This window comes from Capra hircus, chromosome 6, assembly GCF_001704415.2.
Source record: "Capra hircus breed San Clemente chromosome 6, ASM170441v1, whole genome shotgun sequence".
Classification (NCBI taxonomy): domain Eukaryota; kingdom Metazoa; phylum Chordata; class Mammalia; order Artiodactyla; family Bovidae; genus Capra; species Capra hircus.
This window is the reverse complement of record NC_030813.1, coordinates 59,708,995-59,736,673: the sequence shown is the minus strand read 5'-3', so window position 1 is coordinate 59,736,673 and position 27,679 is coordinate 59,708,995. Positions and strand designations below refer to the sequence as shown.

The 27,679-nt window shown below is 34.8% G+C and overlaps 1 protein-coding gene across 2 annotated transcripts in view; it reads right to left on the bottom strand.

The window, feature by feature from the left end:
- Nucleotides 1-27,679, bottom strand: part of LOC102173648 (NEDD4-binding protein 2) — a 57,378-nt gene that overhangs the window by 14,084 nt on the left and 15,615 nt on the right. For both annotated transcript variants that reach the window (XM_018049382.1, XM_013964594.2), the window contains 8 exons: nt 24,318-24,470; nt 20,254-22,628; nt 19,556-19,641; nt 19,005-19,050; nt 17,476-17,672; nt 11,422-11,540; nt 5,246-5,384; nt 419-607 (listed from right to left, as the gene is read on the bottom strand). In XM_018049382.1, the coding sequence (XP_017904871.1) occupies nt 419-607; nt 5,246-5,384; nt 11,422-11,540; nt 17,476-17,672; nt 19,005-19,050; nt 19,556-19,641; nt 20,254-22,628; nt 24,318-24,470 (3,304 nt within the window). The remainder of the gene's footprint in view (nt 1-418; nt 608-5,245; nt 5,385-11,421; nt 11,541-17,475; nt 17,673-19,004; nt 19,051-19,555; nt 19,642-20,253; nt 22,629-24,317; nt 24,471-27,679) is intronic.

Below are 27,679 nucleotides of genomic sequence, written 5' to 3'. Positions count from 1 at the left end.
GACAGAGCACAGGCATGCCAAATGAGCCTAGGTAGAAATTCTACTTCCCTGAAAGATATTAATGTAACTTTCTTTTCCTGACTATGAAAAGTGATACCTAACTAAAAATTCAAGCATGACAGAAAGCACACGTTCTCTGTAATCCCACCTGGGAAGGTAAATACTAACATTCCACTGTGTTTCCTCCATAAAATTTGTAACTGTTTAGAAGTAGTAGTCAATGAGAGAACCCAACCTAAAAGAAATTAGGGACTGTTGGAATTCTCAGACCATACAGTTCTTATGGAATAGGCTACTTTACATCACTTATAGAATATAATCTACATTCCCCAGAATAACTTCATCTAGTCACAGTATGAGTATTATCTCCTTCAAGATTATTCAGACATCATAGATGACAAAGACAAAAAGAACTGACCTGCTGGGCATAAAATGTGGCAACGTTTTTCTTCCCCATCCGATAAGCTTCTTTTGCCTTGCTGTAGCATTCCATCCTCTTCTGCTGGTGCAGGAAAGCCTCTGCCCTGTAGTCATCGTACTCTGGGTACTCAAAGTCCTGGAAAGATGGTTCACTTGGTGTATCTTCAGTTTCTTTCAATTTCTTTGCCTGTAAGGTGTTACACAATAAGTACAACCCAAAGAAAAGAACACACAATCTTTACCTTCAAAATCTGTACATGAAAACTGGGCTCTACTAATTTTTATCTTTCTTCTTAAAAAAACAGACAATATTTCCCTACCATCTTCCTAGTAAGTCATGCACTTGTCAACCATCATTAACTTTTTCATACCATTATAACCACTCTTATCCAAGGAGATGTTAAAAAGTTCTCTAAAACTATTGAAATAAAAAAATCAAGCCAAAAGAGAGAAAATAAAATATTCAAAGAATAACATTCATTTATCTAATGCAATATTTTCCAAATTTCAGTTTGCAAACCCATTCATAGGGTCAGTCCAATCACTGAAGGAAGTAATGGCAAATTTCAATTTATATTTTAAAAAAACCAATCAATAAAATAATTCAATAATATTCTTTTGAAAACAGAAGAGCATATGGAGTGACCATGCCTGATAGTAGGTAAAAATCATAAGGAGGTTCATAGGGCAATTTCAATCAATTTAACCAACTAGCCACTATGGTAGTGTTGACTTTTTGAGCTTTCTGAAATATGATCAAGTAGCTGTTAGCCATATGGAAACTTAAAGAAACTAAACTAAATAACTCTAATTTAAAACATGAGATCATGAAAATAATTATGCAAATTAGCCTCAACACTAAACCAAATAAAAAAGAATAACATAAATGTATCACCACATTCCTAACTCATTACTAGAGTCAAAAATCTGTAAATATATTTTTATTTTTGCAATCAATACCCACGACTCTCCCTTACCTAAGAATATTCATAGGCCCTACATCCTTATGTCATGCTCACTAATAATCATACTATTGTTTAACTATTTCATATTAATGTTTAAATAGTAATGTTTATAATAATAATGTTTATAGATAGATAATGTTTATATCTATAAGTATATAGCTTGTATCCTGGATAAAACCAAAGATTTTGCAGAGAAGGGATTAAAAAAAAGAAAACACTTATGACCTTTGAAAAGCCATAGTGCCTAATACTACAAATATAAATATTTGCCTTAAAAGTCTCTATTGGTATTTATACTAAAAAATGCAAAACACATTTGGTTCTCTGGGAAGAGACCCTTCATTTCTTATTTTTAAAAAAGAAAAAAAACAGGGAATTCCCAGGCTGTCCAATAGTTAGAATTCTGTGCCTTCACTGCCTAGGCCCGGGTTTGATCCCTGTTCATGGAACTAACATCCCACAAGCCACATGGCAAGGCCCAAAAAAAGAAAGGAAAAAAAAAAGGTATAGAATGAGAGCTACTCTCATTTTAAAATGAAACCAAACTTTATTTTTATATCCCTTTCATAGTGATATGGTTTACTATAACTTTACTAACTAGGGCCAAGTGAAACATGCTTCCTAAGAATTCACAAGCCTGGTGGGCTGCAGTCCATGGGGTCTCGAAGAGTCGGACACGACTGAGCGACTTCACTTTCACTTTTCACTTTCATGCATTGGAGAAGGAAATGGCAACCCACTCCAGTGTTCTTGCCTGGAGAATCCCAGGGATGGGGGAGCCTGGTGGGCTGCCATCTATGGGGTCGCACAGAGTCGGGCATGACTGTAGCGACTTAGCAGCAGCAGCAGCAGCAGCATTCTCTTGAAAGCATGATGTACTGTAATATTAAAACCATTTCCAAAGGTAACAAACTTGCAAATTTCATTAACAACTAAAGGGAAAAGGTACTAGTATTAAGAAAACACAGTTTTAGATAAATGTTAGTTTCTTGAACAAAACTGGGAAACCAAAATGCTACCGGTGTCATGATACTCTCTTTTAGTATCTCTGGTCCTTTGAGGTCCTGGGATATCAAAGACAGACTGTTCTGCCCACAAATCTTAACAGTATTTTTATCAGTGTTGTGACATCTGCCTACATTTTTTTGAGAAAGACTAAGTATAACTTATCTCCAGTATAACTTATTCAAATTTATGTTTTGGCCAACGTGTACACAACTCACAAACTCTTTCTTGATTCCAACATCTTCTAACCATCTCCCACTTTCAGCACGCACACTTCCCAATCACTTCCTCTACTGCCATAATAACCAAGAGTGCCTTGCTCTATTATCAGGAGAAAAAGTAATCTTTATTCCCAGTCTGGCACTGAAGGTCTCACCATCATCTTGCACCCTTTGAATCTTGTAACATATTACACCTATCCGTGATGAACACAGGCATCAGTTGTGCCACATACTTCCTGCTCCGTGTACATACTACCAGATCACATGAACATCAAAATTACCCAAGTCCTATCAGCTAAATTCTGGTGAAATAGTCAAAGAAAAAAAGGAGCACACAAGTTTATCCATAAGTGGTCTTATCAACAAGTAAAGCAAGATGATTGGGTACTGTTTAAAAAAAAAGTCTAAAACTAATACAAGATTAATATATAAAATCAATTGTATTTCTATTTGCAGTGGATAAGCCAAAAATAAAATTAAGAAAACAATTTCATTTACAGTGGCATCAAAAAAATAAAATACCTCGAAATAAATTTAACGAAACTCATGTATAACTTATATTCAAAACTACAACACACTGTTGAATGAACTTAAGAGGAACTAAATAAATTGAAAGGTACTTCCATATTCACAAATTGGAAGACAGCATTGTTAAGATGGCAATACACCTCAAATTGACCTGCAGACTCAGTACAATCCCCATGAAAATTCCAACTGGCTTCTTTGCAGAAACTGACAAGCTGATCCTAAAAGTCACACAGAAATGCAAGGGGACCAGAATAGCCAAAATAATCTTAGGCGGAAAAAAGAACATAGTTGAAAACTCACATTTCTCAATTTCAAAACTTACTATAAAGTTACAGCAGTCAAGACTATGACTATGGTATAGACATAATGACAGACATACAAAACAATGGAATGAAACTGAGAGTCTAGTAAAAAATTTACAGTCAATTCATTTCCAACTAGGGTGCTAAGAAAATTCAATGTGGGAAAAATAATCTTTGCAACAAGTGGTATTGTGATAACTGAATATCCATATGCAAAAGAATAAACTTGAACCCCTATCTCACACCACATACAAAGATCTAAATGTAAGCACTAAAACTATAAAAGAATTTAAAACTATAAAACTATAAAACTAAAACTATAAGAAAACTTGGGTGTAAGTTTGATGACTTTGGATTAGGCAATAGTTTCTTAGGTGTGACATGAAAAGTACATCCAACAAAAGAAGTAAATTGAAAAAAAAAAAAAGTGAATTGCACGTGATCAATTTTTAAACTTTTGTGCTTCGAAGTACATCAGCAAAAAAGTGAAAAGACAACCCTTGAAATGGGAAGAAGTCTGCAAGTCATATGTCTGAAAAGGGACTTGCATGTAGACTATATAAAAACTCATACAACTAAAGAAATTTTTTTTAATTGTAATGGGCTACGGATATTAATAGACACTTCTTCAAAGAAGATATAATACAAATGGCCAATAAGCATATCAAAAGATGCTCAACATCACCAGCCATCAGGGAAATGCAAATCAAAATCACAATGAGATACCACTTCTATATTAACTATGTCTTTTATTTCTTATATTCTGATGCTTTGACATGAGGCCTTGCTAATCCCTAGAGACAAAGCCCCCACCTTGGGGTTAGTTAATTCCTAGAGATTGGAAACAATTCACTTGCTGGCACACTTTATACATGCAAACCATCCAATCTAGAACCCATACCCACAACCACTTCCATTATGGGCTCTCACTCTCTGGCCACCATTCACATACCCTAATCACTGAAGCCAGGTACCAGAAAACTAGGAACAGTTCCTATGCCCCAGAGTCCGCTGAAATTATTCAAACTAGCCAATCCTGAACCTACTTATCACCCTGTTTTGCCAAGTCTTTCCCACAGAAACCACAAAAAAAGGCTCTTGGGCACATTTCCCCCTTCTCTCCTTGTCTCCTTGACCCTGGTGCTTCCTTACGGGGCTCTGGGTGGTAGGCCATACCTCTTGCTTCTGTAACTATAATAAACTTCTTCCTTTATGTCATTTCCATACCTGGTGTCTTACCATACCTGATTAAAACAAATCCCAGGTATCCATCAAACAACTTCACTTCTACTCAGATGGCTTTAATCAAAAAGACAAGATGATTACAAAGTGTCATAGAGGATGCGGGAGAAATTCTAACCCTCATACACTGCTGATGGAAACGTAAAAGAATGTAACCATCTGGGGAAAATGCTTGGCAGTTCCTCAAATGGCTAAACGTTTCTGGGCTTCCCAAGTGGCTCTGACTGCAATCAGGGAGACCCAGGTCTGACACAGTTATACTCTAAGACCCATCATACTGCATTCCATAGTTATTCAATGAAACCTATACGTTTCATGTGTAGTCTACACAAGAAAAGTTACAGAAATTCAAACATTTGTCATATACAATGACACTGAAGAAAAAATATAATCTGCTATAAATTCATTATTTTGAGTGGATATTATTAGCCAAATATGCTATTATTGGTTAAATTTCCAGTCTACAAGAAATGGTGAGAAATAAACATTCATCTAACAAATCAATTATATTTCATACATAATTATTTTTACCATTATTGTAAAAAACTAAGAAGCTCTATACCTTTTTCTCCTTAGACTTCTGTGCAGTATGAGAAGTGATGTTCTCATTTTGGTGAACAAATTCTTGTGCTACCACTGTTTTTACAGGGTCTCCTTCAAGAACACAATTTAGAAATTGCACTGTGTGTTCTAATGAATAGCTGTAGAGAGTTAAAGTACAAATATGAGGTCAGTGAATTAAAATAAAAGTTATGTGGAAACATTAACAAAGGCAACCTTTAAAACATCTTAGAAGAATACGAAAAATTGGCTCACTTCTTAGTTTTAAACATCAAAATTAAATGCTCGTTGTGCAACTCAAGACTCAAGAATGAACAGAAAGTGTAAAGTTAAGAGGATCTCAAAAATTAATTTTTTAAATGAATACCCCAAAGTAACATATTAATAATTAATTCCTATTCTTATATTTTATTCCAGGTAGATTTTCCACAACTCTTTCTTTCCTCTTATCACACATACTTAGTCCTCTCTGAATTCACACATTTCAGCTTCCTTCATACATGAAAAACAGACAATAGATCTTTACGCTAAGATCGTATTCTGTCAAATTTCACATTTTACTTAAACCATGGGGTTCCAGTCAAAGAAATTCTAAGCAGAGATATGGAAAGGAAAAAGTAAAAACTATCCTACCTCCCAACACTACACCATTTAGGCATATTTTCATGGTGATACTACATTATGTAGAATATGAAATGCTACAAAAATTGACAAAAGCCTGAAACACTCATGTTCCCATAACCAAAGAAACTCTTTCCAAAGCAAATTATAAATGATTTTATACTTATTACTTTTCATGATTCTGATCTCTTCCAAAGGCTAGATAATGAAGAGCTGACCACAAAGGACTATTTTTGAAATGCAATACTTATGCAAAATACTGTGATATTTTGCTATTCTTCAATTTATTAAAGCAACCCCTGAAGGGGAATCGTTTGGGACTACCAATTCCACTTGAGCACTCTCATCTTACTGCCTAACATATACTCAACAAATAGGAGTTTCTTGGGGGCTAGAAATTGCCAGAAATTGTCAACATCCTAACCAGTCCTTAAAATCACCTAGTTTGCCCACTTTTAGGGCTAGAAGCCAGGCTTCCCTGGTGGCTCAGACAGTAAAGCGTCTGTCTACAATGCGGGAGACAGGGGTTCGATCCCTGGGTTGGGAAGATCCCCTGGAGAAGGAAATGGCAATCCATTCCAGTACTATTGCCTGGGAAATCTCATGGACAGAGGAGCCTGGTAGGCTACAGTCCAGGGGTCGCAAAGAGTTGGACACGACTGAGTGATTTCACTTTCACTTTCAGGGCTAGAAGCCAGTCTCCACCACAGGTGTTGTTAGAAGTATATGGTTCTGGAAGATTACACTGCAGGCATATAATGCAGTAAGTAACTGACTGAACCTTCTCCAAGCCAGGCTTCAGCGATACATGAACCGTGAACTTCCAGATGTTCAAGCTGGTTTTAGAAAAGGCAGAGGAACCAGAGATCAAATTGCCAACATCTGCTGCATGATCGAAAAAGCAAGAGAGTTCCAGAAAAAAACATCTATTTCTGCTTTACTGACTATGCCAAAGCCTTTGACTATGTGGATCACAATAAACTGTGGAAAATTCTGAAAGAGACCACCTGACCTGCCTCTTGAGAAACCTATATGCAGGTCAGGAAGCAACAGTTAGAACTGGACATGGAACAACAGACTGGTTCCAAATAGGAAAAGGAGTACGTCAAGGCTGTATACTGTCACCCTGTTTATTTACCTTATATGCAGAGTACATCATGAGAAACACTAGGCTGGAAGAAGCACAAGCTGGAATCAAGATTGCCGGGAAAAACATCAATAACGTCAGATATGCAGATAACACCAACCTTATGGCAGAAAGTGAAGAAGAACTAAAGAGCCTCTTGATGAAAGTGAAAGAGGAGAGTGAAAAAGTTGGCTTCAAGCTCAACATTCAGAAAACGAAGATCATGGCATCTGGTCCCATCACTTCATGGGAAATAGATGGGGAAACAGTGGAAACAGTACCAGACTTTATTTTCTTGGGCTCCAGAATCACTGCAGATGGTGACTGCAGCCATGAAATTAAAAGACACTTACTCCTTGGAAGAAAAGTTATGACCAACCTAGACAGCATATTCAAAAGCAGAGACATTACTTTGCCAACAAAGGTCCATCTAGACAAGACTATGGTTTTTCCAGTGGTCATGTATGGATGTGAGAGTTGGACTGTGAAGAAAGCTGAATGCCAAAGAATTGATGCTTTTGAACTGTGGTGTTGGAGAAGACTCTTGGGAGTCCCATGGCCTGCAAGGAAGTCCAACCAGTCCATCCTACAGGAGATCAGTCCTGGGTGTTCATTGGAAGGACTGATGCTAAAGCTGAAACTCCAATACTTTGGCCACCTCATGCGAAGAGTTGACTCATTGGAAAAGACCCTGATGCTGGGAGGGATTGGGGGCAGAAGGAGAAGGGGATGACAGAGGATGAGGTGGCTGGATGGCATCACCGACTCGATGGATATGAGTTTGAGTGAACTCCGGGAGTTGGTGTTGGACAGGGAGGCCTGGAGTGCTGTGATTCATGGGGTCGCAAAGAGTCGGACACGACTGAGTGACTGAACTGAACTGAACCCTTCTTATCAGGGTGAAGCTAACACTACTGCTGAGACAAGTATCCAGCTGTTGGCAGACAAATGGAGGATCACTGAATATCATAATACCTACCCTTGGGACCTTACTGATCAATCATTCTGAGTACTGAAAGGAAGTACTCAGTCCTCTAACCTCACCTGGGACCCACAACTCTGGGTAGTTTCACATCAGACCTTCTTGCCCTAGGTTCCCACAGAAGAGAGTTGCCATATGCCAGCACCAACCCTCCTAACCCCCAATGCCTGGGGTATTTTAACACATAATTCTAAGAAAACAGTTGCTCAGGTAACAAAAATAAATAGAAAATTTGTGGGCTGAAATAATATCACGAAAAACTTGATTCAAGTGACATATTTAGAACTCTGCATACTCAGCAGAGAATATTCTTTTTCAAAAGCACCTTCATGTAATATTTATAATAACTGATCATGTATTAAACCATAAAGAAAATTTCAAATTCCCAAAAGCAGGACTCTTTCAGGCTGCATTCTTATGCCTCAACACAACAAAACAAAATAAACAGTAACCACCACCACCACTACCATCACCACCAAACTATCAATCCATTTAGAAAATTTCAAACTCTTGGATGAATGAGAAAATCAAACTGAATTAGATTTTTACAGAAAAAAATGAAAGTACTATATATCAAAATCAAAATATCACATATATATATCAAAAACATAAAATAGAGAAAAATTCATACCCTTAAATATATTTGTTATCAAATACTGAAAGGAAACAAACTAACCAAAGAATTGAAGATATGTCAACAAATTTAAAGAGAAAGGAACCAACAAAAATAGAAAGCAATTATCAAAAAGAAAAGCAAAAATAAATGATTAGAGAATATAAAACACTTTGATCAATAAACCAAGAGCTTGCTCTTTAAAAGGGCCATTCTGACAAACAGCAAAAACAAAGAAAACAGAAAAAAAAAAAAAAATCTTAGGAAAGGAAAAAAGGATATGATCAAATACAAAACAATAGTTTTAATTATCACAGAATATTAATATAACTTAACAATAATAAACCTGAAAATCAAGGTAAAACAAATGGTTTTCTAGAAGACAAACCACCAGAAAAGACTCACAGGAAAAAAAAAAAAAAACAGGCAAATATTTGAATAAAGCAATACCCTTAAAAGGTAGTGAAAAATTCTAAAAGACTTCCCTAAAAAGGCACAACCCCAGAATCTTCAAGGTACCAATTTATCTCAATTTTCCAGAGCAAGTTGCTCAGTCGTGTCTGACTCTGTGACCCCATGAACTGTGTCCCTCTAGATTCCTCTGTCCTCTGGAATTTTCCAGGAAGGAATACTAAAGTGGGTTGCCATTTCCTTCTCCAGGGGATCCTCTTAACCCAGGGACTAAACCTGCATCTCCCGCATTGCAGCTTGATTCTTTACCATTGAGCCACCAGGAAAGCCCTTTTATTAAGCCAAATACCAAATAAAACCCTAAAACCAAATCTGACAAAGACAACAAAGAAACAGAAAATTACAGACTAATCTCACTTAATAACTGTTGCAAAAAGCCTGAAATCAATTCTGATATTGCATTAAAGGAAAAAAACAAAAATATGAGAGAATTTTTATTCTAAAAATTACTGGTGATTGACATGAAATATACTAGTAAACTAAAGAAAAAAATCTGTATTAGAGTCTCCAAAGAGCCTAAAAAGGCACCTATTTAAAACAACTCTTGCTAAAATAAAAATTTAAGGAATACATTAAGATCAAAACTATGTATTACTCCTACCAGAAGCATTCCCAACACAGCAAACATCAAAACACACTATTACACTACAATATTGAAAATAAAATTTAGGACCAAATGGCTCAATGGAATCAAAGAGTCAATAAAAGAAAATGTATATTTGAGAATGTGAGAAATATTAGTGGCTATATTTTATATCAGTGTGTAAAGATGACCTATCTACCCAGTTTATCATTCACCTATCTACCCAGTTTATCATTCGGAAAAAAATTAAGTTAAATCTCTACTTCATACTAAACATGCAAAAATGTTAGGTAAATTTTTTAAATTTCACTATTAAAAATACTGAATGATAGTCGAAGATCCTGTGCGCTCCAGCTAAGATCTGGTGCAGTCAAATATATAAATTAAGAAAAATAAATTAAGGGCTTCACTGGTGACTCAGTGGTAAAGAGTCCACCTGCCAACGCAAGGAGACATGGGTTCGATCCCTGGTCTGGGAGGATCCCACATGCCTCAGAGCAACTAAGCCCATGTGCCACAACTATTGAGCCTGTGCTCTAGAGCCCAAGAATCGCAACTACTGAAGATGTGCCCCACAACAAGAGAAGCCACCGCAGTGCAAAGCCTGCATGCCACAAGTAGAGAGCAGCCCCTGTTCGCCACAACTAGAGAAAAGCTTGAGCAGCAACAAAGACACAGGACAGCCAAAAATAAATAAATAAATAAAATTATTAAAAAGTTTCTTTAAAAAAAAAGCAAATTTAAAAATAAATATTGGAATAAATATGGAATAAATAAATTCCATAATGTTGGGGTAGGGCAGATTTCTCAAAAAGAGTTAAAACTCCAAACCAATACGAAAAACAATTTTCTGATAAAACATGAATTAAAAAATGTTTATGATCAATGAGATTTTATCAAGAAGATTTATTATAATCTATATTAACAAAGATAACTACACATAATATATAAAGAATTCTCATAAATGTAAAAAGAAATACAAAGAACCAAAAGAAGACAGGCAAAAAGAAGCAATTTAATAGAAAAAGAAATCAATGGGAAAAAAGCTCAACATCACTAATAATAAAAATTTAAGCAACAATGAAATATTTTTCCCACCAGACTGGCAAAAAATTAAAGATTCTTAATGTTCAGGGCAAGTTACACAATCAGTGCATATAAGTAATATGGAAAGCCCTTATAAAAGGAAATTTGGCATTAGCTATAAACATTTTTAGTGTATCTACTCTGAATCAGCAATTTCACTTTTAGAAACTAGCTTACGATAACATTCATCCATGCACACAAAAATGTATGTTCAATGTTGCTCAGTGCAACATGGTTTCCAACTTTTCTTATAGTCAAAAAGCCTATAAACAGAGCATGTTTAAACAAACGACAGTACTTTAAGAAATCACTTTCAGAGTACTATGGAATACTCTATAGACATTAAAAAGAAAAGAGTATTTATTCTGTCACAAAGTATGGACAGAAAAAATAAATAACAGCAAAACTACAAAATACTATATAAAACACAATCTATATATATATATACAGTCAACAAAATAAATAGGTACACATGTGTACGCATACTTAGTATATGAACACGAGAAAAAATTGAGGAGGAATATGAACCAATTGACAAAAATTCCTCACTTTCTACATTACTGCATTTAAATGGTTTATAATATACCTCTATTATTTTTGTTATCAGAAAAAATAAAAATAAGAGATTAAAATGTATGACATACACTTTCAATCACATCACAACAGAAACTACAGACAAACCTTCTAGTACTCACTTGTGGTCCTTGAAAATGTCCACCAGGAAATTTTGGTTAATGGCTGGAAATATCTTAAAGAGTTGCTTCTCCTTTAGCTTAGTGGCACAATCTTTCTCAAACATAAGTGTCTCCCTTTTCTAAAACAAACAAAAAAGACAAAACTCATTCTTACTATGGAATTTACAATACTAGTTATGCTGATCCAAAACCACGGTTATTTCATTGCAAAAACACTAATAATTTAAAAGTAACCACAGACTTTCTTCATTGATTAAAGGCTGAAAATAGAAATATAAGTATTCTTGCACTGTTTATTTATATCCCATTTTTTACTAAGTATTCGAAGCTGCTTATTAATACACAAACATAATCACACATATACATATATATGTGTGTGCATGTGTATATATATATATATACTATCACATATGACACATGCGCTGTGTCGCTCAGTCATGTCCAACTCTCTGCGACCCTACGGACTGTAGCCCGCCAGGATCCTCTGTTCACGGGGTTCTCCAGGAAAGAATACTGGAGTGGGTTGCCACGCCCTCCTCCAGAGGATCGTCCCAACACAGGGATTGAACACAGGTCTCCCACATTGCAGATGGATTCTTTACCGTCTGAGCCACCAGGGAAGCCCACATTTGATCATATATTACACATATAAAAAGGGTGAAGTATATACATATAAACAGGATATAAATAAATGAAGAAATCAGACAGTAGAGAAAATAAAAGTAAGAATACAGGATAAGGCTAACAAGAAAATTAGTATAAATAAATGCATGCTACAAAATCCTGTACAATTCCTAAAGGTGGGTCACAAATTCAGTTCTGAGCTTCTCAATAGCCAAAGCAAACGAGAAAACAAAGATTCTCAGTGTCCATGAAATAAAAAATCAGCTGCTCAGGAGAACAACAGCTTTTTCTGGTACTGAGACCTGAAAGAAATTTCTCGCATGGGTCCTCATAAAAGGGACACTGTGTGATGCTGTGAACAACGTCCTTAAAAACACATTCTCCTCAATGGGCAGAAACTACAACGTACAAATGAGGTGCAAATTCAGGTTGACAGAAAAATCCACATTAAAATTTTTTTTTCACAAACATATTTATTCCAAAGGAATTATATGAGAATTGCTAAGTGTTATTTTTTCAAAGTCGTATTTGGATTGTTTAAATTGCCAAACCAAACAGGCTTTTCTAATATGTGCTAATTTAATTCTAATTAAGGATTATAGTAATCATTTGTAAAGGGATTTCTAACTCTAAGACAATTTGTTAACATTATGATTTAACTATGTAATATTTTTGTTTATTCCAAAGTCCTAGTGTCTAAAAAATAACTTCCTATAAAAGTTCAAAGGGTATCTGAAAATGTAAAAATTACAATAATTTGGGACAGTCCTAGAATAGCTATTGGTTTTGAAACCTAGCCATATTTAGGCCATTTATAATATCAAACAACAACAGAAAAAGAATCACAATAAGCAACAACCTGACCAGTCAAAAAGACTGGTGAAGCTGAATGTATCACATACCACAAGAGTGATGAAAACAAGCCACCTCAAGCATTTTTAATATTTCACATCTTATTTTAAGATATACATTATAATCTGATCTTACTAAAAAATTCAGTGATTTTTTTTTTTTTAAAAACCTCAGTGATCAGATTTACTAGCATCTGTCAGGTCATAGGGTATCTCTAAACTACAAGTTCTAAGGTCTTATCAATTAACTGAAAACAGCAAGGAGATCAAATCAGTCAATCCTAAAGGAAGTCAACCCTGAATACTCTTTGGAAGGACTGATGCTGAAGCTGAAGCTCTAAGACTTTGGCCACCTGATGCAAAGAGTCAGCTCACTGGAAAAGACCCTGATGCTGGGAAAGATGGAGGGCAGAAGGAGAAGGGGGAGATAGAGGATGAGATCGTTGGATCGCATCAGCGACTCACTGGACAAGAGTTTGAGCAAATTCCAAGAGATAGTGAAGGACAAGGAAGCTCGGTGTGCTGCAGTTCATGAAGTCGCAGAGTCGGACATGACTTAGCAACTGAACAACAACAATCATCTTACAATTAATTATTCTCTTCATGCATTATGCCTAATTTTTATTTTATATTCTTTGCTTTAAAAGAATGTAAAGTGTATTTCTCCTTTGGAAAATTCTGAGAAATTACTGAGAAATTTTTCCAGAAATTCTCTTACTGAGGCACTACTTAAGCAGGAATATCTTTAGGATCAAAAGAGTATAGCTTCTATTATCAAATTCACAAAAAGACAAGAAAAATCACTGACAGAAAAAAAATTAAGTTGGAAACTCAAAGAAACTTATTTGTTCATCATTATGTGAAGTGAAGTGAAAGCTGCTCAGTTGTGTCTGACTCTTTGCGACGGCACGAACTATACACAGTCCATGGAATCCTCTAGGCCACAGTACTAGAGTGGGTAGACTGTTTCTCCAGGAGATCTTCCCAACCCAGGTATACTAAGAGATAAAAAGGCAGGCTAGAACCATAAAGAAAAGTTTCAGCAGCAGAAAACACCATTTCAACAAAAAGTGTCTCATCATTTGAGTGTAAGTTCTAGGCTTTCCTTATATGTAAATTGAAGAGGATATCTGAAACAACACTAAATTATAAGATCCTACTGAAGAGACTGTTCCTTGGATTATATAAACACGTAAAGTTGGTAATGGTAGCATATTTCCAAATTAATTAACAAGTGGGGAAAATAAATATGAAAGTGGAAGAATCCGATCGTTCTTTCTACGCCCCATTCTATCAATATATATTTCAACCAATATAAAGATGTTCCTTTGAGCAGTCAAATAAGTAGGAAAAAGAGGGGAAAAGGTGGTAAGATCACCAACTAAGAATTTCTTTTTTTCCTTGAGAACTGAACTAATAATCTCTAAGGTCTTTTCCCTTTTGATGAAGAAGCTGAACGGTTCTATGAAGATCTACAAGACCTTTTAGAACTAACACCCAAAAAAGATGTCCTTTTCATTATAGGGGACTGGAATGCAAAAGTAGGAAGTCAAGAAACACCTGGAGTAACACACAAATTTGGCCTTGGAATAAGGAATGAAGCAGGGCAAAGACTAATAAAGTTTTGCCAAGAAAATGCACTGGTCATAGCAAACACCCTCTTCCAACAACACAAGAAAAAACTCTACACATGGACATCACCAGATGGTCAACACCAAAATCAGATTGATTATATTCTTTGCAGCCAAAGATGGAGAAGCTCTATACAGTCAACAAAAACAAGACCAGGAGCTGACTGGCTCAGATCATGAACTCCTTATTGCCAAATTCAGACTTAAATTGAAAAAAATAGGGAAAACCACTAGACCATTTAGGTATGACCTAAATCAAATCCCTTATGATTATACAGTGGAAATGAGAAATAGATTTAAGGGACTATATCTGATAGACAGAGTGCCTGATGAACTATGGACAGAGGTTCGTGACATTGTACAGGAGACAGGGATCAAGACCATCCCCATGGAAAAGAAATGCAAAAAAGCAAAATGGCTGTCTGGGGAGGCCTTACAAATGGCTGTGAAAAGAAAAGAGGCAAAAAGCAAAGGAGAAAAGGAAAGATATAAGCATCTGAATGCAGAGTTCCAAAGAATAGCAAGAAGAGATAAGAAAGCCTTCTTCAGCGATCAATGCAAAGGAACAGAGGGAAACAACAGAATGGGAGACTAGAGATCTCTTCAAGAAAATTAGAGACACCAAGGAAACATTTCATGCAAAGATGGGCTCGATAAAGGACAGAAATGGTAGGGATCTAACAGAAGCAGAAGATTTTAAGAAGAGGCGGCAGGAATACACCACAGGAAGAACTGTACAAAAAAGATCTTCACGACCAAGATAATCACGATGGTGTGATCACTCACCTAGAGCCAGACATCCTGGAATGTGAAGTCAAGTGGGCCTTAGAAAGCATCACTACAAACAAAGCTAGTGGAGGTGATGGCATTCCAGTTGAGCTATTTCAAATCCTGAAAGATGATGCTGTGAAAGTGCTACACTCAATACGCCAGCACATTTGGAAAACTCAGCAGTGGCCACAGGACTGGAAAAGGTCAGTTTTCATTCCAATCCCAAAGAAAGGCAATGCCAAAGAATGCTCAAACTACTGCACAATTGCACTCATCTCACACGCTAGTAAAGTAATGCTCAAAATTCTCCAAGCCAGGTTTCAGCAATACCTGAACCATGAACTTCCTGATGTTCAAGCTGGTTTTAGAAAAGGCAGAGGAACCAGAGATCAAATTGCCAACATCCACTGGATCATCGAAAAAGCACGAGAGTTCCAGAAAAACATCTATTTCTGCTTTATTGACTATGCCAAAGCCTTTGACTGTGTGGATCACAATAAACTGTGGAAAATTCTGAAAGAGATGGGAATACCAGACCACCACCTGATCTGCCTCTTCAGAAACCTATATGCAGGTCAGGAAGCAACAGTTAGAACTGGACATGGAACAACAGACTGGTTCCAAACAGGAAAAGGACTACGTCAAGGCTGTATATTGTCACCCTGCTTATTTAACTTCTGTGCAGAGTACATCATGAGAAACGCTGAGCTGGAAGAAACACAAGCTGAAATCAAGATTGCTGGGAGAAACATCAATAACCTCAGATATGCAGATGACATCACCCTTATGGCAGAAAGTGAAGAGGAACTGAAAAGCCTCTTGATGAAAGTGAAAGAGGAGAGCGAAAAAGTTGGCTTAAAGCTCAACATTCAGAAAATTAAGATCATGGCATCTGATCCCATCACTTCATGGGAAATAGATGGGGAAACAGTGGAAACCGTGTCAGACTTCATTTTTTGGGGCTCCAAAATCACTGCAGATGGTGACTGCAGCCATGAAATTAAAAGATGCTTACTCCTTGGAAGAAAAGTTATTACTAACCTAGATAGCAGACTGAAAAGCAGAGACATTACTTTGCCGACTAAGGTCCGTCTAGTCAAGGCTATGATTTTTCCAGTAGTCATGTATGGATGTGAGAGTTGGACTGTGAAGAAGGCTGAGCGCCAAAGAATTGATGCTTTTGAACTGTGGTGTTGGAGAAGACTCTTGAGAGTCCCTTGGACTGCAAGGAGATCCAACCAGTCCATTCTGAAGGAGATCAGCCCTGGGATTTCTTTGGAAGGAATGATGCTGAAGCTGAAACTCCAGCACTTTGGCCACCTCATGGGAAGCGTTGACTCATTGAAAAAGATTCTGATGCTGGGAGGGATTGGGGGCAGGAGGGGAAGGGGATGACAGAGGATGAGATGGCTGGATGGCATCACTGACTCTATGGACCTGAGTCTGAGTGAACTCCGGGAGTTGGTGATGGACAGGGAGGCCTGATGTGCTACGATTCATGGGGTCACAAAGAATCGGACACGACTAAGCGACTGAACTGACTGAATACTAATTTTCAGAATTCCAAAAAAGGTTAAGAAAAAGAAATGCAAAAGAAACCAAATTCTCTTATGAATTCAGATAGTTCAGTTCAGTTCAGTCAATAGGCTGAAAAAGAAAAAAAATTAAATTCAGAGCAAAGTGAAATATCTGTTTGAACTTGTCTTATTGAAAAATTAGATAGGAAAAGAAGAGTACTTAAGATTTGAAAGTTTCTAAAATTTTCCTCTAAAAAATTTTGCTTCAAATATGAACTCTTCAATAGCAAAACAGTCATTTCTTATTCTAACTTATGAATGAAATTATCTTCAAATGAAATATTTCTTTCATGTTTTTCTAGAATGAAAAAATTTACAGAAGTAAAATTATAGACAAGAAATATACATCTGCAAAATTAAATCCAAAACAACAGATTTAACATAACTGGCTTACTGTTATAGAATGTCAACTAATTTTGCAGAAGTAAAAACCTTTAACTTCAAACTACATTTAAAACATTTTTCAATTTTAACACTAACTTCAATCAGGTTAAAACAGATTCCAGACTATAGAAAGTAGAATCAAATGAAAATCACAAACTAAATATATAATCAAACTAGAGTAAGAAACAAATGCTTAATATTTATACTAACTCATACCAAATCATGCTTTTCCTGTAAGGCAATTTCTTCTGACATTATTTCTCTGAGTGATACTTTTTTAGTTTGAGTGTTCCAATGATCCAATAAGGGTAGCATTTCAGGTGCTGCTAAAGTCTTCAGTAATTTTTTGCCTGTTCTCTGAGATGATTTTTGTTCTGAATTATCAAGACCAACATGCCCAACCAGGGAAGGATCTACAAAAGCAGTTATCAATAGTGTCAGACCGTGAATAACAAATGTACAAATTAACAATTATTCTGATGTAAATATATACCTCAGACAGACCCAGAAAACATGACTTTTTACTCTTTGCTTATAATACAGTTTGCAAATTTCAAAATATATCTTCACATAATTGTAAGTATGAAATATGTACAAATGTAGGAATAATTCAAATGAGCAACAATCTGAGTATCACTGTAAATCAACCCAATGCTTCCCACTCTTTTTCATATCCCTTCAACAGAGAGAACAGTAACACACATATACATTGATAAACAGAGGAAGCTGCAGCCAGCCAGGAGCGACCAGCTAGAGCAGCTGGTCAGCTCTGCCTGGCCACTCTAAGAACTGAAAGGATTAATATTTTTGCAAATCTGTAACCCACTGAAGGCACACAATAAACACTGAACATTGATACTCAAGATAAAGAAGGAACTGAACATTCTAAGAAGTTCATAACAGTAATATTTAATGTATATTTCAGCTTTTCTTAGAGTAACACATTCTGATATATACTTTTGCTCTCCTGGAAAGTGAAGAAAAAGCTAATACTGAATAACTAATACTATTTGGGAACCTCCAGCTCTCAAATAACTTTGGTTCTTGAAGCTACAATACAGGTCTAGATTAAAGTTAAGAATCTTTACTCTAACCATCTTCAGTCCGGAGTCCTAGTATGAAGTGGACAGAAGCATCTAGAGAAACTCAAGCACAAAAGCAGGACCTAGAACAGGTCTGCCACTGTGCACTAACCACTTAAGACACTGCATCTAAGAAATCTTCTGGAATTAAATATTTTCAGTTTGACAGATATACCCAGAAAGCAGGCTGACTTTTATGCTCTAATCATATTAACATCAATAAAAATTTAATAGCCAAAGTAATATTTCAATGATGCTATCAAAGATAGGAATATTTTATTGTTCTCAAATCAGAACAGTTTTCTATCATTCAGAACAAAATCATTAACAGGAAACATTCTGAATATATGCATTAGAGCACACCTAGGTGCTTCATAGCCTCATAGTTGAAAAAAAAATTTTCAATTGAAGTATAGTTGATCTATAATGTTGTGTTAGTTTTCAGTTATAACCTGAAAGTTAAATAATACAGGGACTTTTTTCCTCTTTAAGTTTTATTTTATATCAATATTAAATGTTAAATTTTTTAAAACTTATCTACAAATCAAAATTCTTTGGTAACATATTTTGTGGAAGTATATTTAAAATGAGTTTAAATTCATACACACACATCAAGTTTCAACATCAAGGTAAGAACATCAGAAGTGAAACTATGTGATTTACCTTGCATTAACTTGCCAAAAGATACCTCTTCTTGTCTTTGTCGCTCCTAAACACAAAGGCAGAATAGGGGATTGGCAAAAAAGGGTGCATTAGAAAACAAGCTTATGTTATTTTTCTCAGTAATCATTTCTCCTTATAAGACTATCAGTCATTCTTGCTAAATCTAATAAATCTAGATAAACATAAATTATGACTACATCTATGTATCTTTTCCACTTATAGAGCTCTTATGCTGTAATTTTTAAAAAACTGTTTATGAAACTATTTAGCATTTCAAGTCTTTAAGGAGCAAAAAACTATGATTTTTTTTCCTAAAATAAAAAATCAATCATATTGAGCTCCATCATTTATTATATAGTTTGGTCAGTCTGGATACAATCTAAAATACTGGAAAGAGAAAAAATATCAGTAATCTGTTAACTGGTAAAATTCATTCTCTCTCAAACTAAAAATTCAATAGAATCTTTCATATAACGTAACAGATTGTAATGAAGAGCAAAGGCGACAAAATGGACACAAAAGGAGCTCTTTATAAAAAGAAGCCTACCAACCATTACAGATTCTTTCCATTTCTCATGAATCACTTTAGCCAGATTCAGATCTATATGAACCACACAATCCTCAACTGTTAGGGACCCTTATGAGGAGAGGAAAAAGAGAAAAGAAAATATGACCATTACTCATTATACATTTGCAGAAAACATACTCAACTACCTTACACATCATAAAAAAAAAAATCTATATTTTTAATTACTAACCTATGTCTCTAGTTTTAAAACTCTTGGAATATTTTTATGTAACATGTCATTGTATTGACACTTCTTGGCAGATGCAATTATACAATGCTTCATATATGTAAGTTATTCATGTCCATTACACTAAATATATTTAATATGTTCACTTCCATTAAGACTTTCCAATAAGTGTGTCCTAAGGAATTATCTTGCCTTACGTGTATCTGGAGTAGCATCAAGGGATTAAAAAGATGTATCTGTGCAAACAAGTATGAGGTAAATACCAGAGAAAATTTTCAATATATGCATGGGATGAATACAAACTCTATACTCTCTGTTTCTTAAAATTATGTATTTAAAAATCCTCTACAAACACATGGTGCCAGAAACAATAATGCAGTCAACAGACTTTTACATTTGTTAACATACAAAATAATTTTAAAATTGAACTAAAACTATCTATATTCTAGTCACAGAAAAATGCACATATAGGTAATAAGTTACTTTTTCCTTACCTGAATCAATACCAACAGGGCCAAATAATTCATTGAGCTGAAAAGCCAGTTCAGGGGGCAATGCCAATTCAAGACAGTCTATGGTCAGAGATTTGGTTGTCACTGGAGTGGGATTCAGTGCCTCAGCTTTATCTTCTCCAGTAACTCCAGCTGACAAAGCACTCCCTGCCATCAGAATTGTCTCCATTTCCTGTTCTTCTTCAATCATAAATTCTTCTGTGTTTGGAAATTTCACATTGTCCTTTGGAAGAGTGTCATTTTTATGTATTTCAGAAGAGTTAGTAAAATAAGTTTCTTCATGTAATTCAAGATTTGAAGCGCTTGATACAGAGTTCAAAATGTCAGACAAATTCAAAGAAGAAGGTATATTATCTCCAGTCTCTGCAACTTCTGAATTCTTTTCCATTTCACTCACAGTTTTAGTGGTAGTAGCTTTTAGAGTATCTGGAAAAAACTGCTTCACATTATATAAACCTGAAAGTTCTGTTTGACTATTAGGAAGTACTTCATTACTATTATTTAGCTCTACAGTAGGAAGTATACTTGTTATTAATCCAGGTTTTTCAGTAGTTATAGCTCTTATTTCTGCCTCCTCTAAGTTTTCCTTTTTGGAATCACAGGTAGACTGTACGTCAATGTTATTGCTTTCAATTCCATGGCTAAATTCTGGTACAGAAAAATTAGAATCCTCTAAGCTTCCTCTTTGGCTAATAATTTCCTTCAAATTCAGTCCCAGAGAAAACGGCCCAATTTGTGCTTCATCGTATGATTTTTTTATATTCTCAAATTCAGTATCCTCACACAATTTGGTTTCAGAATCCAATAAAAGGCTTGTGGCCCAAATAATATCTTTGTTACACCTCTCATATAAGTCTTTTAGGGCTTCTAATGAAAAAGACCCAAATAGTTTACAAAGAATGTTAAGATTTTCAGATTCATCAGCACTGGTAAGCTCACTTTCTTCCACATACGTGCTTTTGTCATACATTACCCTATATGGAATTGTTTCTTGAACATCCAATTTTGTGTTAATATTCAAAGTTTTGGGTTTAAATCCATCTAATCTTCCTGTTAATACTCTCAGAGAATCGGAAACACTAATTTTATTTTTTTCTACTTTCCATAAGAGAGCAAAATCCTGTGGTTCAGTCTGGGTACACATGCCTACTCCTATTCCAGGGGCTCCTTTAGTCTTTTCTTCTGAAAATTCAGCTAAAGTTTGCGGTCCTACTTCTCCCTGGACAGTTGGCACACTATTGATATAAGGAAGAGACAATGTGTGTTCCCTATGAATCTTTTTACTTGGACAAGTCTTACGCTCATAGGTCATTTCATTGGGCAACATTTCAGAACTTCGAGTACAAGTACCCAATGTTTTTAGCTCTTCAGGGCTTGTGCCCCAACAGGCCTCATGTGAAGAGTATAAGGATATTTCATTCATACTGTTGTTGGTTCCAAATTCTAGGTTGGGTTCATTTAAGCCAGCCTTTGGCATTCTTGATCTGTGCTCTCTCTGAGCTAATGAATCAAGGGAAGGCCAGTCACCCACAATGTTGAATGAATCTCTTTCAGTGTTTTTATAAGTATCATATTTACAGCTGTTGAAAGATTCCAAGGCATCATCACACTGTGAAATGTTGTCATCCTCTACATTTTCATATGGAGATTCTTGTGCCTGGATACAATCTACACTCACAGATAAACTATTATCTAATATTTTATGTGACTGAAGGCGATTATACTTTTTGTCATTTTGTACAGATGAGGCTTTTTCCATTTTTCGGTTCCTTTTTGTCCTCTGACCAATACTCTTATCAACTGGCCAGTCACCAACAAATGACAGCTCATGTTTTGGAAACTTTTCCAAAGTTGATTTGCCTTTTTGTTTTCCAAAGGCTTTTTTCTTTACTGCCGCTCTTTCTTCCAATATTTCACTAGATAAAGATTTTTCATTTTGATGGGGTACAGGATTTGAAAGACCACAGTCCCCTTGATTATTTTCACCATAACAACTACTTGGTGACATTCTCTCTAACAAACTATCTGCATTGGTTTCACTACATTCTTTTTCAAGAGCCATTTCTACTGGCTCTTCTTTTTCACTTTTGTCTGTAACTTGTACTTCGCTTTCAGAATCAGGAAAGTAAGTGTTTGGAGATTCCTGAATGAAAGCATTCTGAATATTGGGATTCATATCACTTATTTCTTTTTTTCCTTTGTTTAAATCAGCGTTAGGGAGATATGCAATATTCTCAGGTAACATATTTTCTTTGGTCACATCAAGTTTATTCTCTTCAGTTAACTCTAGATGCTTCAAAGACGAGGATAAAACATTTTCTTCTTTCTCAGAAGTAATATCTTCATTGTCTCTTGGGCTGTAAGATTTTTTTTTAAGTATTATAACGAAATCTCTTACTGTTATAATTAGTAATATTAATACTGTTAATATATTTAAACTAAAGAACATTAATATTATGATTTAAACTAAAGAATCTTTCAATTGAAAGACAAGATACCTGATCTTTCCCTAATACATGATGAACACACCCCTTTATTGTAATCCCAACACCTAGCACATAGCCTGGCATACAAGAAGCACTCAAACTGTTTTTTGAATTAAATAAGTAACAGGAGATTTTCAGTTAAGGTGTTTATTATGCATTAAATATTAAAGTTAAGATTCTAAATTTGTTCCCAAAACAGGACACCTCCCGGGCTCCTTTCCAACTTACTTAAGCTTAATGCATGTGAAACTAGGTCTGCCTCTGTACCACCTGTCATTTGCTACCAAGGAAAATGCTTAAGATTGATTTACAAAGTCACAAAGAGTCAATCAACATGATTTGCACAATTAAGTCAAATGAGAGATAGGGAGGACAGCTCTCATTTGAGATGTCACTTGCTAAATTTTTTTTTAAACCACGCTCAATGTTATTTTCAGACTCAGAGCACTTTTGCCAAATCATTATATTAATACTTTCAACCTTAGTGCATTTTCCTTATTTGTCAACTCATCTTCCTTTCTGTATTGCAGGAGTTCTCAAAGGCCCACCTCTCCCATGAAGCCTTCCTAAGTGAAATCACACCTGACCAGTTTTCTACATCCAGATGTTATTATAAGTCCATTACAAGTATTAATTCATAATGCTTATGAGATCCTTATAAGCAAAGTGTTATTGCCATTTTGCAAATGAGGAGCTGAAATATAGAGAGATCTTATAATCTGTCAAGATTAAGCTTTGGGAGATGAAGCCAGGAAACACAGCTAAGGAGCCCATATTCTTATCCATTTTGCAACACTGCAGCATTTACGAATCTTTTCCTAACTCCTTTTCAACAGAGCCTCTCATCCCCTACCATCAAAAAATGTGAGCATTCAGACCTCTCTATATATTTAAGGCTCTTCTTTCCTCACCTACTTATTCAATTGTTTATGTGCCCTAAATATTTTTTAACAGAATCAGTACTATCCTGAACTACAAACTTCCAAAGGCTATGACTTGTATTATTTAATCAAAGTATACCATGAATAATAAATTTTTATGATAGCTTGAAAGTATTTTTATTAATTTCTAAGAGAATTAAGAAGTAATGTAACTACAAAATAAAAGCAGAGGGTAGATAAGGTAACAGATAAATACTGCAACAGCAAGTTAAATAAAGAAGGCAAGAATATTCATAGCATAAAGATGGACCTACATAAATCAGAAGACAATGAAACTCCCACATATGTCATCACTCACATAAACTTTTACTTCTCTTGCTAACTATAAGTATCCTGCTCTAGGTAAAACTATACCTAAACCTTATAAACAACAAATGCCTAACTTATTTTTACATTTATTTCACAGTGATTTTAGAAGTTTCAAAATTATCTTTTTTTTTTTTAATATATTTTTTCTGGGCTTATGGGATCTAGTTCCCTGACCAGGTATCAAACCTGGGCCCACGGCAGTGACAGCAGAGTCCTAACCACTGGACCACCAGGGAATTCCTTCGAAATTATCACACTTTTAAAATTAGGTTTTCAAATTGAACTCTGGTACATAGAGACTTTAACCTACCTAGTACTTCTGTCACAAGAATATGCACACAACTCAACACGTTCGATTTTTTCTGGAACTGAAGAACTCATGATTATTGGCACTGAAACAAAACGTTGATAGTGTTCCAACATTCTTGTTATTTTTTCTTTGCTTATCCCATGAATATTACGCCTAAAAATTCCAGGGGGGGGAAGGGAAGGAGGAACATCACTAATGACATTTTTTTTTAATCGGCTCATACAATGTCAAAAAAACAAACATTTCTAATATGTAAAAATGTCAAAACTGGTTTATTATGACACAATTAAACTATTTAATTTTAATTTTCATTTTATTCAGGATGTCTTAAATTACTATTTTCTTAATCATGCCACACAATCTTTTCCAAACATCCTTTATCAAGTTGGAAAAAAGCAAGCAAATCTTAACAACTTTAAAAGAACTTATTCACAAGTGCTATTAAAAAAAAAGTCATAAGAATATGGCCATCGTTTTAATTAATTACTAACTAGTGACTAAAAAAATTCCACTCAGAGGCTCTTACTTACATCAGTACAGCAGACAAGATGTCCCAAAGGACTCTCCTATTACAATAAAATTGGATCCCAAATAAATTATACACACACTTTAATACATCTTAAGTTTAAGCAAAGAGAAAAAAAATTCCTATTTGAAGTTTCTGGATGTCCAAATATGAAATCGGCTATATTTGTGCTTTCACTCATTGTAGCTTATTTCTTTGTTTTTGTTTAAAAGCTCATATACTTAGCTGAATCTAATATATGGGAATACTTAGGCCTGAAACTGAGGGTGCTTTCATTCATACAGCATCAGGAGTTGCATCTGCCAAGAGGCAAGATGGTATGCTTTAGTTCTTTAAGAGTTTTATCTTAACGAAAACATCTCAGTTGCAACTCTCCTATCTCAGGTTGGATCCAAGGTTTAGTGTCTGGATCCTGGGGGTAGTATCAGCATTTGCCAGCTGGGCAAATCTGGCTTTCATATTTACATACCTCCATCTTGTCTGGTTTCAGATCACAAAGAAGCAAAGAGATAGAAAATATGAAAGAGAGGTTAAGAGACGTAGATATAGAGGACAGACCAAAAAGGTCTAGTATGTATCTATCTAAGTCCCAGAAAGAGAAGAGAGGACACATGGGACAGAAACAATTTAAAGAAAAATGGTTAAAGAATTTTCCAGAACTGATGAAAGGCATTAATCTCCTAATCTCACAAGTTCAACAAATCCCAAGCAAGATAAATAAGAAATCCACAACTAGAAACACAGTACTGAAATTGTCACTCACCAAAGATAGAAATCGTATTAAAAGCAACTAGAAATTTGATAAACAAATTATCTACAAAGAAAACAACCATTAGAATTATACCTGACAACAATAGTAATGGAATCCAGAAGACAGTTAAATGTTATCAATAACAGAAACTGTAAATCTAGAATATATACACTCAGCAAAAGCTTACAAGAATGAGCACAATAAAAGAACTTCCAGATTAAAAAAAAAAAAAAAGTTTGACATAAAGCATGCCTAAATTGTAAAGGAAATTCTAAAAGATGAATGTCAGGCAGAAGAAAATTCTCAGATGAAAGGCCTATGATGAAAGAAAAATTAAGCACAAAGCAATAACTAAATTATTAGTGAAAACAAATACTACCTGTACATTCTAGACAGTCAGAGCCTGTAAGCTGGAAGGGAGGTAAATTATCAGAGTTAATATGTTTGAAAGTTTTCGTATGTGGGAGGAGGAAGGCTAAGAAAATGGTTTAACTTAAAAGTCTGCACAATAAAACTTTTAATGTATCCACTAACAGACTTAAAATAGTATATGTAATCTCCAAACTAGTAGAGAAGGAAAAAATGAGCAAGCAAATCTGCATTCAATTTTTAAAAATCTGAAGTAAGACAAGATAGGAGGGAAAAATCAAATACTTAATCTTCTGTGATAGGAAAAAAAAATCACAAAAATTGTGAGATAAATAAAAAGTACATAGAATGAGACAGTAAGAAAGAAGACCAATTATATGAATAACCAAAATAACTGTAAAGAAACTAAAATATCAGTTAAAAGCTAAAGACAGAGTGAATTTTTTAAAATCCAGCCATACTGGTTATAAGAGATACACCTAAACATAAAGATACTGAAAGGTTGAAAGGAAAAGTATAGAAAAATTAATAACACTCAAATACCAACTAAAAAAAGCTGGTATATTTCTATTTATATTAGATAATTAGATTTTATGACAAAAAGTAACACTAATAAAGGATAAAAGCTTCAGTTAGAGTGATACAAAGATCTTAAGATATGGACTTCAAAAAATATCCTCAGCATATTTACAACAAAAATAGAATTATAGGGAAAGACTAATATAATCAACATAATGGTGGTAGAGGAAGATTTCAACACACCTCTCACAGTAGATTTTTCTCATCCCTCTCTTAAAGATTAACCCATTAAGCAAAATTCTCAAAAAAGTAAAATTATATATAATGTGAGCAAATGAATAAGCACGATTTAATGATATAGTAATACACTGTAACCATTATAAATTCTTATCAAGCAAATATGAACATTATAACAAACTGATAATGAACTAGTAAAACACATCTTTAAAAATATCAGAGAATTAGTTTGATACAAACCACACAATCTTATCTACTGCAGTAAAGTGGAAAATCAATTTTTTGAGAAGATAAATTTTATATTCATCTACTCAAAAATTCAAAATATAGTTCTAAATAACCCAAAGGTTAAAGAATAAAAGGAACAGTAATGCAAACTAGAAAATAAATGATTAAAAGAAGATATTACACAGTAAAATTCTAGGAGCAGCTAACATGGTAGTTAAGGAAATATATAGCATTAAATGCTCATACTAGAAAATGACCTGAACTTTCAGTTCAAGCCTTACAAAAATAACAATAAACAAAGCAATAGTTTTTTTTAAGCAAAGAAAGTAGAATAAAAGAGAAGCAGAAATGAATCAAACATAAAACAAACATAATAGAAAGCTCAACAAAGCAGAGATGTTTATTTGAAAATGATAATAAAAAATCTGATCTCTGGTGAGAATAAACAAGAAAAAAAGAAGATACATGTAAACATATTACTATTAAAAAGGGGAACTAAGTATAGATGTAGCAGAGATTTAAACTTGAAGAGAATATCAACCATCTTAATAAAAAGTCTTAATAAATTTGAAAACTTTGGTATAATGGACAAATTCCAACTGAAACTTCTTACAAAGAAAATACACAATACAGACAGTTTCATAAGTAAATCCTATCAAACATTCAAACTTACGTAACTCAGAAAAAAGAGAAAATACTTCCCAACTAACTCTATGAACCTAAAACCATCAT